The 11,614-nt window shown below is 46.2% G+C and overlaps 1 protein-coding gene across 2 annotated transcripts in view; it reads left to right on the top strand.

The window, feature by feature from the left end:
* Positions 1 to 6,064: 6,064 nt before the first annotated feature.
* GPR158 (G protein-coupled receptor 158) overlaps positions 6,065 to 11,614 on the top strand; it is a 185,556-nt gene continuing 180,006 nt past the window's right edge. The window contains exon 1 of one of the 2 annotated variants that reach the window (XM_077788579.2): positions 6,065 to 7,192. In XM_077788579.2, the coding sequence (XP_077644705.2) occupies positions 6,321 to 7,192 (872 nt within the window). In that variant the 5' untranslated portion in view covers positions 6,065 to 6,320. The remainder of the gene's footprint in view (positions 7,193 to 11,614) is intronic. The other variant, XM_021533112.4, reaches the window with a different exon arrangement.

The raw sequence follows: 11,614 nt of genomic DNA, 5'->3' as shown, positions 1-11,614 counted from the left end.
TCAAATAAAGAATTAGTGGAAACTGGCTCAGGGTTCTGACTGCTTTGGGTATGTGTTCTGAGACTCACTTCTGCTCTCCTCAGTGCAAGTGTGTTACATTGTGTGTCCTTGCCACAGAGGCACCACCAGCTCTCTGTTTATGTGCAGTGTTTCCCAACATTTGCATCATATCTGCAAACTACAAGCAGAGTGGACTGTGTTTTTAGTTGTATTTTATATGGACTATATTTAGCCCTGCATTTCAGCATCCCGCATCTTTTCCCAACTTGTGAATAAGCTAACAAAGCTTCTGAATAGTGTTTATTTAAACTGTAGAGTCTGCATCTGCATATTAGATACATCTTCATATCAGATGCAAGTTCTCCATACACAATTAGGCACCAAAGTCATATATGTTTTCTGACATTTTCTCCTAATATAACATTCTCTGTTGGAGTTAAGATGTGATCTTTCAAGCATATACTACCACTTGCTATTTTAAGTGTTTGGAGGGGGGGGATTCTAAAGTTGGAAAAAAATAATGCTGTGTATTTTCAGAAACAGAGATGAGAGAAATTATAAAGAAATTAATGAAATAGATATCACCAGAAGACTCACAAAAGAATTATTAAACTACTTTTTAGTAATCACCTAAAAATAATAATTTGATTAAGATTAGCCATTGTGAATTTGTCAAGAAAACTCCACATGAAACAAGATGAATTTTCTTCTTTGCCTCATATCTGACCTCATGGACAGTGATGAAGCAGTAGGTATGCTGTATATCTGCATCAGCAGCACTCACTATATACATAGCTTGAGGTTCTCATCAGTAAGCTAAGGAACTATTGTGTAGGTGATTCATGAGTGGGTAAGAAATTGCTCCTGAACTAATTCTCAAAAGAAAGTATCAGCTGTGTACCATCAAACTAGGAAGATGTTTCTACCAGGTTCCTGAAAGGTTCTGATCTCAGACACATTATATTAAATAAGTTAATGAAGAGATTGGCTAAGGAAATAAAAGGTCAAATCATTAGGAAATGACTACAAGAAAAAATGAGATAGTTATAAGCATTTTGAAAAATGGAATAGAAACTAAATATAATTTGGAAAAATCAGAGGTTGCCTAAAATCACTTTGGTAAAAACAAGTACAAAAAAAATCTACCCAGAGGTAGCAGAGCTCAAATCCTCAAATAAAAATAGATAATAGGTAACTGGGAAGCAATATGTTTTGAAAGGTTATGAGTATTACTCATCATTACAGACGTGAGTAGTGGTCAATACTGTGATGAAGGTGAAAAAGCAGGCAGACCTCAACATGGGGTATATTAACAGAGAATTTTACTTGTTCTGGAGGTTATGCTTGATAATGGGAGGCCTTGTCTGGGATGCCTAGAGAAGCAGGCTAACAGAATGGATAGTTAAGAAGAGAACAGTAGGGCCAACAACAATTTTGGAAAGCAAAACATAGCCTGTTATGAAATTTGATTAACTTAGCCCAGACAAAGAAAAAAAGGAATAAGGCAAAGCGGTCTTTTGTAGACAAATACTAGTTTATGGTGATTGTGCTGTGATAAGAAGGCAAAGAAACAAAGTAAAGAAGACTTGGAGTATATTATGTGGTCCCCTCATCCCACACCTGGTTCATGCATATGAACATGGGTTGCTTTCTTTGATCCAGCTGTGAGTTTCATGACATTCGTAGAAGCTTGTGAAACTTACCTGAAATTAATTAAAGGTATCAGAAGTCACAGGCAGGCAGACAAAAAATATTGCTGCTAGAATGTTATTTGTTTAAGTACTCAAGCTAAAAGTAGATGTACTTTTAGGAATACTTTACTTTTCATGTATTTTTAATTACCAGAAGCAGCAATTTTTATCAACATGTTGTCTCTGTTTTGTGAGAGAAATACAACACAATTTTAAAAGTTTTGGTACTTATTCTTGTGTGTATTCTCTGTATATCTCCTAAATAGTTTAGGACAAAGACTAATAAATGAGTCTTTAAATATATTTCACAGCTAAAACAGTCTTTCCTTGCTCCCAATGCAGTAAATGTGATGATTTTAGCATTTCAAATAGTTCAGATAAACCATGATCTTTTTGCATAGACCATATTTGAAGAAAGTAAGCTACACTTACTCTAGTTTGTTAATAACATCTAATATTTTGCACTATTGTTCTTTCTACACTGTAATTAGATTAATGTAGAGCTGACTTCAGTCCTGATAGGCAATACAGTGAATTGAGATGCTGCATGTACAATGAGTGAAGCAATTGCAAGAGTTGTAAAAACAGAAATATGCAGGACAGTGGTCAGATGCCTCCTCATTCCTTGCAATGGATGGCTTGATGGAGCACTTCTGACAGAACTGAGGCAGAAGCATAGGAAACATTATTTAGTCAGAGTAATCTTGTGTCTCAGGGGACTCCCAGTCCATTTTCACATTGTCTTGGTCACAGCTGAACAGATTTCTGACATAATCAACTGATTACATATAACAGTCCAGAAATACTAATGCATTTTAATATTAAAATAAAAAATACAATGATCACATGTTTCTACAGTCCTTAGTTGTTACAGTAGGCCCCTAGCTGAGTAATAATTAACATTGGCTCCATGATTGTAGAAGGCTGGTTGTTTTAATATATAATTTTACACTATATTATACTATACTTATTAGGAAACTCAGTAACATTTACAGCCAGTCTGATCTAGTTTTGACCTAATTGGTCAATTAATCTAAACAGTAATTAAGAAATCACTTTTTGGTAAACAAATCTCTAAAATATATTCTACATGTGCGCAACAACAAGCAGCAGTAAGTGAGATATGAATGGTTTCTCATTTTTTGCTCTGATCTTCTCACAGCCTTCCCTGGGAAAATGCCTGGGAAAATCTGTGCCTGCTCTCTGTGGTCAGAGAGAGCTGCTGCCACACTTAGTAAACTTATGTAAATAAAATATTTGGTAGATTTCCTTAATCTAGGAGGATACTATATTTCCATATTACCAATTCCCATGGATCTGGGTCCCACGGCATAGTGTTTACAAAGCTGTAAGAAGATGCACATTTGCAATGGCTTAAAATCAGTTTGTGTCTCATTTTGGACCTGGCTGTACACAGTAGCTGTTTGGGATCAGCTCTGAACTGATTGCAGAAGGAAGCCCTAAGGATAAAGGAGGCATCTTTGTACCCTGTGTGATACAACTGTACAAGACTCAGCCATGCTCCTGGCACCTTGAATGAGAAAGTCCTCAATAAACCTCATCCTCTCCCTCTGACTCAAAAGTGCCAGCATAGAGACCAAACACCCAGAGCAGACTGATAGGACAGGAAAAAGAGAGGCTTCTAATGCTTGAGATTAAGGGAGACTTCCAGCATCTGGGAGATGTGCACTAACCCTTTTGGGACTTTGCTCCTGGCATAGCTTTAGGTTAAGAACTGCAGCCTCTGGGATGCTAGTGAAGGACAAGGAGCAGGGGGATTGGTGGGTGCCACTGTAGAAGGGTATGTGGAAGGACCATGAGGTGATCAGGAAACACAAGGGACTTACCATGCAAGTGCATGGAGGGGAGAGTCGATTATCCTGAGAATGTGTGAATGTGGCCATTGGATTATCCTGAGAATGTGTGAATGTGGCCATTGGATTATCCTGAGAATGTGGCCATTGAGCAGGCCTAGTGCAATTCCAACAGGTATTGATAGTCAGGCTAAAGTAGGGAAAATGAATTTTCAACAGGGAACCAGCCTTTCCTTTACAGCAGCTCTTGTCTGTCAATAAAGAGAATTAGCCTAGGCAGAACATTAAAAAATGTGTCATTTATTATGCCAGTGATATCTCTCCATGTAACAGATCCTACGTTAGTTTAGCTCAGTCCTGAGAACTGCTGCTGTCAAAAGCCCTAGTTCTCCCTTATCCACAGCAAATGATGCATCTTTAGGTATTTGCTCAGAGCAGACTTGGAAATACAGACTCCCTGTGCTGTGCTAAACTGTAAATACCAGCTTCTGAGCTTCTCACCATAAGCAGTTTCTAAATCTCACAAACTATTCACTTGAGGGAAAGTTCAGTACAAGTACATTGTTCTTATGTGTTGAATATCCTCTTCAACTGCATGCAGCAAGAGACAAAAAGAATTTCTAAATTTCTCTTAACCAACAATATTATAATTATTAAAGGTTTCCATAGGTAAAGACAAAGTTTACAGCATCACTGGGATCTATGGACTGCAAAGGTAATTTACATCTAGCTATCTTGGAGTGACTATGCCATCAAGTGTCATTTCAAATAATTCTAAAATAAGATTATGCTTTAAGAAGCAGATATAACTTGTCAGTGGTTTAAAATTAGATCATATATTCTGCATAACTGAAATTTGCTCCTAGGATGTGCATGCACATGTGTGTGGGGGAGAAAAGAAAAAAAAAATGGTTGTCTTTTACTACTCTTTTCATCTGCACTTTTGAATTCCAAAATGGAATTTTATATTAAATGGGAATGGAATGTAGTTAGGAGATTTTGCCATGGACCACCTCCTCCAAAACTCACCCTTTGCTGTCTCCTGTCACAAATCCCTCATCCATAAGTAAGATAATGAGCAGGTGCATAATTCTGCATAAGAAAATGCACAAAGTTAAACACATGTTGAAATGTTTTATTAAACCAGATCCTCATTACTAATCATGATGCCTTATCTGGAAAATCCAGATAACCATTTGTATTATTCCAAGGGGGTTTCCACAGAGCAGGAGGAAAGCTGAGCGATCAGCCTGTGCTGCTTCGGCTCCACACAGGTGCTCTGAAGGTCAGTGTTAAAAGCCACTGGATTAAGGATTTAGTTCTGAAAACAGCTGTAGGAATTAGCACCTTGGAGTTAAAACACTAAGGGGAGAAAAAGCCCACGGTTACAGAAATACAGCCAGCCAGGCAGCGGAGCTGCAGGGCGAGGGAAGGTGCTCAGCGCCCGCTCCGGCGGGATGCTCTCCGTGCAGCGGCAGGCGAGGCGCCCGCGGGCGGCGGGCCCGGAGATCCCGAAGGCGCCTTTGCCCTTTCCCACACAAACGTCGTTCCCTTCGCCAAACGCCTCCCTCCCGGGCAGCCCGGCAGGCCCCACGCGTCCCGGGGGCAGCCGAGGATCAGCCTGCGCCCCCTCCACCCACCCTGGAAACGCTGGAAGCGGGAGCGCCTTCCCCACAGGGCACGCAGCCCTGACAGGCATCAGCCCACGCTGCGGATCTGGCTGGAACTGCCTTCTCCCGCAGCGCCGGGCTTCTCCTGATCCCGGAGCGGCGGAGGAGACACGGAGAGGGGGATTTTGGGCATCTTGACCCCCCGCTCCTGCGCTCGCCCCGCGGCCGCTCCCGCGGTCCCGCCGCCCGCCCCCGGCGCGGAGGCGCAGCGGCGCCGCCCCAGGCCCGCCACCAGGTGTCGCTGCCACGCGCCGCGGGAGCCCCCCGGGCCGGCGGAGCCCCCGCGGATTCCCGCCCGCGACTCCCGAGCCCCGGAAAGCGGAGCGGCTCCCACCGGGACGGGCGCCCGCCCCGCCTCCGTCCCCAGCTGAGCCGGCTGCAGGTGAAGCCAGGTGCCTCGACGCCGCTCCGCGGCAGCAGCACCGCCTCCCCCGGCACCGCACGGCGCCGTCCTCCTGCCCCGTGAGTGGCTGCCGGCTGACTGACAGGCGAGGCGGCCACATAGGGCGGCCGCTGCCTGGCGTACACCTATAAGGGCCGGTGGCGAGGAGCGCCGCGCGGTGTGGGGTTACCCGCGGCGGAGCCGCCCGGTGACCATCCGTCCTCCCACGGCCGGGCGTTCTCTCTCGCAGAGCCGAGCGGAGGCGGGTGCCTGTCCGCTGACTGCTCCCCAGCAGCGGCCCCGCCCGCCGATCCCCGCAGCAAGTGGCAGTCCCGCGCCACGGGCCCTCCTCTCCGGCAGCGGCGCCCGAAGGATGCGGAGCGGCGGAGCGCGGGCGGCGGCGGGGCGCCGCGGGGGGACCCGCCGCTGCGCCGGGCGCGGGCGCCGCCGCCCCTGCGCGCTGCGCCGGGCAGGAGCTCAGTGAGCGCGGTGGCCGCGGCGGGAGGAGGCGCAGGAGGGCTCGGCTCTGCTGTCGCCGGAGGGGCTGCGCGCCGCTCCGCGCCGGCGGTGGGGCTGTGCGGAGCCCCGCGCTGGGGAGGCTGCGGGCGGCACCGCCACAGGTGACTCGCGGGCCGGGGGTCGCGTTCCGCCCCGCTGCCGCTCGGCCGCCTCTGCGCGTTCGCACCCCTGCGCCGCGGCCGCCTGCGCGCAGCCCGTCTTCAGCCGCCTCGCCGTGCCGGCGCGACCGGCAGCACCGGGGGACATGGCTTTGCTCCGGCTCCTTCTTCTCTTGCTCCTCGCCCAGCGCGGGCTGGGGGCTGCCGCCGACCGAGGGCAGGCAGTGCGCGGCCGGGAGCGGGCGCTCGGAGGGAAGCAGCCTATTTACAACCACATCAAGAGCCGGGAGCCTCTGCCGGCCCCGCGGAGCCGCTCTACAGAGAGCACCATCTTGGCGCAGCGGCTCGCCGAGGAGGTGCCCCAGGACGTGGCCTCGTTCCTCTACACGGGCGACTCCCGGGAGTTGCGGCGAGCCAACTGCTCCGGGCGGTACGAGCTGGCCAGCCTCGCCGGCAAGTCGCGCTTCACCTCTCACCCCTCCCTGCACGGTGCCCTGGGCACCCTCACTCACGCCACCAACTTACTCAACATGATCCTCCAGAGCAATAAGTCGCGGGAGCAGAACTTGCAGGAGGACCTGGAGTGGTACCGCGCCTTGATCAGGAGCCTGCTGGAGGAGGACCCCAACATCTCCAGGGCCGCTATCACTCTCAGCACGGAGCCTTTCTCCTCCACTCCCCAGGTTTTCCTCCAGGCCAGCAGGCACGAGAACCAGGTCCTCCTGCAGGACTTGTCCTCCACGGCTCACCGCCTGGCCAACGCTACTGTGGAGACAGAGTGGTTCCACGGCTTGAAGCGCAAGTGGAGGCCGCATCTGCACAGGAAGGTCTTAAATACGGGCCCCAAAACTTTGGAAAACAGTTGGAAGAGGCGGGAGAGCTTCACTGCTGATAAGAACCACATCAGGTGGTCCTCGCCATACCTGGAGTGCGAGAATGGGAATTACAAACCTGGCTGGCTAGTGACCCTCTCGGCGGCTTTTTATGGGCTGCGGCCAAACCTCCTGCCCGAGTTCAGGTAAGAGGAGTGTTCTGCTTCCTTTCTGTTGAGAAAGGGAGGGGGGAAACAGGATGGACATTTGGTTCTGCCCCCTCCTAGGGAAGGGCATTCTGGTCTCTGGGTGACCTGATCAAGCCCTGCCTCATGGGCTGCTCAGTCACACCGCAGAGCAACCTCAGGCCTTCCTGTTGAGCTGTACCTTCGTGCCTTCGGGAGCTGTGGCTCCTTAGAAGAATCACAGTCATCTCCGTCTGTAACACAGCGTTTGCTTTACCTGCTCCCATCGGAGCAGCCGTGCATGTGGGTTACATTCCTGGTGTGCTTGTGGGGAGAGGTGAGCAGCAGTTGCCAGTTGAAGTTCATCTGTGTCAGCAAGAGGAAACAACTCTCTGAATTGTTATTTTTTACTCTACTGCAAAATTGAACCTAGCTGGTCCCCAGCTATGCTTTTAACCTGCTGGGAAATAACATTGTTGTGCTGATAAACTGCTGCTTCTGGTCTCCAGAGCACATCCACTGTGGGGTGCTCGAGCCCGGTCAGTGGTAGTACACTTGTAGGTAAATCAGTGCTGGTGACTGCCGTTCTGTCATAGTTCATGGGGCTATAACCTGAAGTGGCAGTAGGGGAGCTTTCCTTTTGCACCACCAGCTTTATATTTGATACCTGGCATATGTAAAGGTTTGCTTAATTTTTATTGCTTTATATACTTTTTTTGCTTTTATATACTTTGCCAGTGCACTGCAACTAACAGAAATGAAGATAGAAAGAGGCCCTTTCTTGTGTCTTTGTATCTTGACACCAAAGAGGTTTGCTCAAAGAATGAGAGCAACCTGTGAAGTGTGAGATGCCACTTTTTCCCCTGGCATTCCTGCAAGGGGTTCACAGGTAACTGTCCAGTGGGGAATGCGCACTGCCCAGAAGCAGCTGGCATTTCTCAGGATGAGAGAGAAGCAGAAGACTTCTTTTGTGCTATGAATTATATTAGTAGGTAAAGATTGATAAGAATGTAGCAGACACCAAAGAGATTTTGCCACACCTAGGTAGTAGCAAGGCAATAGTGTCTGTGAATGCTGTTTCTCTTGGCTTAGTCTGAAATCCAGTGCAATCAAACAGATATGAGTACAGTCATAAATCCTTGAAAAAATTCAAAATTTGTTGAATGGATAATGGCTGCTTATTTCTCTGTCGAATTAATTTTTGCCCTGAAATTTTCACACTTATGGGGATGATAGGGTTAAGGTAAAATGATCTCAGCTGTAGGCTGTTTGTTGCTGAATTCCTCTCAAGACTAAAACCCAGGAATAGGTCTACTGTAGAGCTCTTCTGGACCCTAGGGAGTCCAGAGAAGTCAGGAAGCTTGTCAGAGATCATTGAAATGCAATGTTCAACATTTGATGAAGCTCGGGATGTGGATGAAAGTTAATGTAGGCTAATATTCTCTTGTTGGGGATAAAGTTTGGCAGAACCACTAGGCTGGAGGTGTGGTGGCAGCCATAAACCATCTCTCTGAGAATATAAATTTTGATACCAAGTTTAACTCAAAGAAGCTTCAATCTTGACTTAATTGAAGGGGAAATAAACACACGTTTTAAGGAAAAGAGTCTAAAGCTCCAATCCCAGCTCTGTGCTAGGATTCTGTGATGCCAGGAAGCATCTCAGTGGTGTAGGTTTCTGCTGTGGTAGCTTTGGGGTGCAGAACACACAAGGTCTGTTTTGGCATAACCCTGGCCACCCACGGCAACCAGTAGATGTTCTCCTGGATGTAGTGCAGAGCACTGCCTTCCCTGCCTCATCTTCCCAGCCTCTGCTTGCCACGCGGGGGTCACTTCCATTCAAGAAATACTAGAATAACTTGTTATAACACTGACACTTCAAGGGGCATTCACTGAGATCATCTAAGCTTGGAGAACCACTTCTTATTTAGAAGATAGTGAGATGGAGCATGTTGTGCAAGTTCAAAGTGTTGTATTGCTGTTATACTGAATAATTAGGACAAAACCAACAAAGATTTGTTGTATCAACAGAGATAAGTTTGTAAGCATTTCTAAAAAACGGATTATGTTTTTTGCCAGACTATTAAATAAACAGAAGAAATAAAATTATAAATACTTACACATTCTGCCAATGATAGTTCCTGTGCTCCTGATTTGAGGTATGCTAGATAAAAGATGGGCTTAAATATAAGGTTATTACTTGGGATATTGAGAAAGTAGCTTCTCAGCTACACAGAAAATGGTATGCACAAAATATGCTTCCAAGACTTGTAGTTTGTCTCAATATTTACACAGTGTTTTTAATACTTAATAGGTACACAGCCTCAATGTGAATTTTTAAGAGAAAAAATGGTTTAAAGCATGTGGAAACATGAATTGAAAAGTGTAACATCTAGTTATTGGAAAATTAGTGTGTGAATTACTAGAAGATGCCTCTTGAAGTGAGCTTCCTCTCACCATCAGTCTTTGAGTGAAACAATATTTTGAATTTAAATTCTTATTTAAGGCCCATATGAAAAAACAGTTTGTTAACCTCCATCTTTTGAAGTAGCTATGCTGCTTCTCCCCAAAATGTATCTTTGAACCATCTGTTAGAAACATTTTAATGAATCGGTTACCATGCTCCTCCCATTTAGTAGTCTGGTGTGATATCATTAATGTTAATTTAGTGTATGCCTCCTTATTATTATTCTATCAGTTTTTGTACTTTCTTTGCTCACATTAGATTTAATGCATGGTACATTAGGGTGAGATTCATTAAGGAACATGCTCTATTCATGAGAGTTCTTTCACATTACAGAAGGAAAAGCCCATTCTTGGTATCTCTTCTGTGACAGCAACAGATGGGTTTGTTCATGTGGCGTAGCAATGGGAAGAGTTTAATGAGGGCAGTACTGGTAACTACTACTGGCTGTGTTCAGTGCATGCTGCTACAGCAGTGCTGTTGTCAATGGCATTCTGAAAGTGCAGCACAAAGCAGCAAGCTTTCTTCTTAGCATTGTGAAGAGTTACAGTGCTTTTGGCCTGAGGGGGCTCTTGCAGACAGCTCAGTGTCTTCAATTTCTCCTCCCCCCTTCCCAAGAGATTACTGCCCAACTGCCCCAAGTGAAGGCCAAGGAGGGAATGTGGTTGAGTGTAGCAGTGTGGGGTTTAGATGGTGGTTGCTGCTGCCTGTACCTTATTTCCCAACACTGCTATAGTTAAGTTGTCTTGCCATTACTAACACTGTAGACAAGTGCTCAGGTGAAGTGGAGAAACCAAAGGCAACTTGATTGTACTGATAAATGTACCAGAAGCTGTTCAGGGCCACATTCACCTAGTACAATGCCAAGGTAGCAGTGCTGGCTCTCTGCAGCTTCTTAGCAGGACTTGATGGTATTTGGTTGGTCTTTCCACCCAAAGTGCATGGAGAGAACATTACTGCTACCTGCTTATAATGTGCTGTGTAGGCTCTTGTTCAGAAATCAGGATCCATAGAGACTTAAAGTAATCACTTGATGTTAACCATCCCCCCTGTCTAAACGGATGGCTTGCAGCTGAAATTCATGACCTAATGTGCCTAATCACTCTACTGCTGTAGTGCTGCAGGGGATAGAGCACAGTAGCATCTACCACAGATCTTCTGTGCCCTTCCTCTGCTACTGCCTATTGCACAGTCAGAATGAACCATATTTTATGGCATGTCATGATCCAACTGTCCTCCTTGCAGCCCTACTGAGAAAGTGGAAAAGTGTGAGAAATTGCATGTTGTAATTATGATTCCTTTTCTAAAAACATTTTCTTGGCATCTGGAGAAATAATTGAAAGGTCTTCATTGCTTTAGGAGTCCTTGAGACAGGTGGGAAAGGTCACATTTTCATCTGGAAGAAAGATGACTAAATAGTCAGATAATAGGAGCACACAACTTAAAAAAAGTCATCCTGGGTCACTGAGTCAGTCTTCTGCTGTCACAAGCCCACTTAATGTCATAAGTTGACAAATCACCACCTTGAAGTAGGTGGGTTTCCCTCTTGACTCTTCAGTTCACTGGCATGCTGGACCTAAGGGTTGGGTAACTTCTCCTGATTTCTGATCTGAATTTATTCACACGCAGTCAGTTCTCATGCATTTATTCTGGTCCAGAACTGTCTTCCATCTGACTTAGTGCCCTTAGCTGATGTTTACTGCCCTGACTGATTTATAGGCAGTGGCCCCTTCACCACCTTTGTTTACTTGACTACAGAAACTGCCTTTCTTTAGTCTCTGTCATAAGCTCTCTGTTCCTGTGGTCCCCCTTCTCAAGTCTTGTTTCAATAATTCCTGAGCATGGTTAGTCAGATTCATGTGCACTGTTTCAGGCTTGTGCAATGACATCAATTATCCCCAAACTCTGATGAATGAGTTCCAGCTTTTGCAGTTCAAAATGTTCCCTTGTGTGCTGTTCTCATTTTCTTTAACATTGTGTTG

The sequence above is a fragment of the Lonchura striata genome, chromosome 2, assembly GCF_050655825.1.
Source record: "Lonchura striata isolate lonStrDom1 chromosome 2, ASM5065582v1, whole genome shotgun sequence".
Taxonomy (NCBI): domain Eukaryota; kingdom Metazoa; phylum Chordata; class Aves; order Passeriformes; family Estrildidae; genus Lonchura; species Lonchura striata.
The sequence above is the reverse complement of the archived record's forward strand: the minus strand, read 5'-3'. Positions and strand labels throughout refer to the sequence as shown.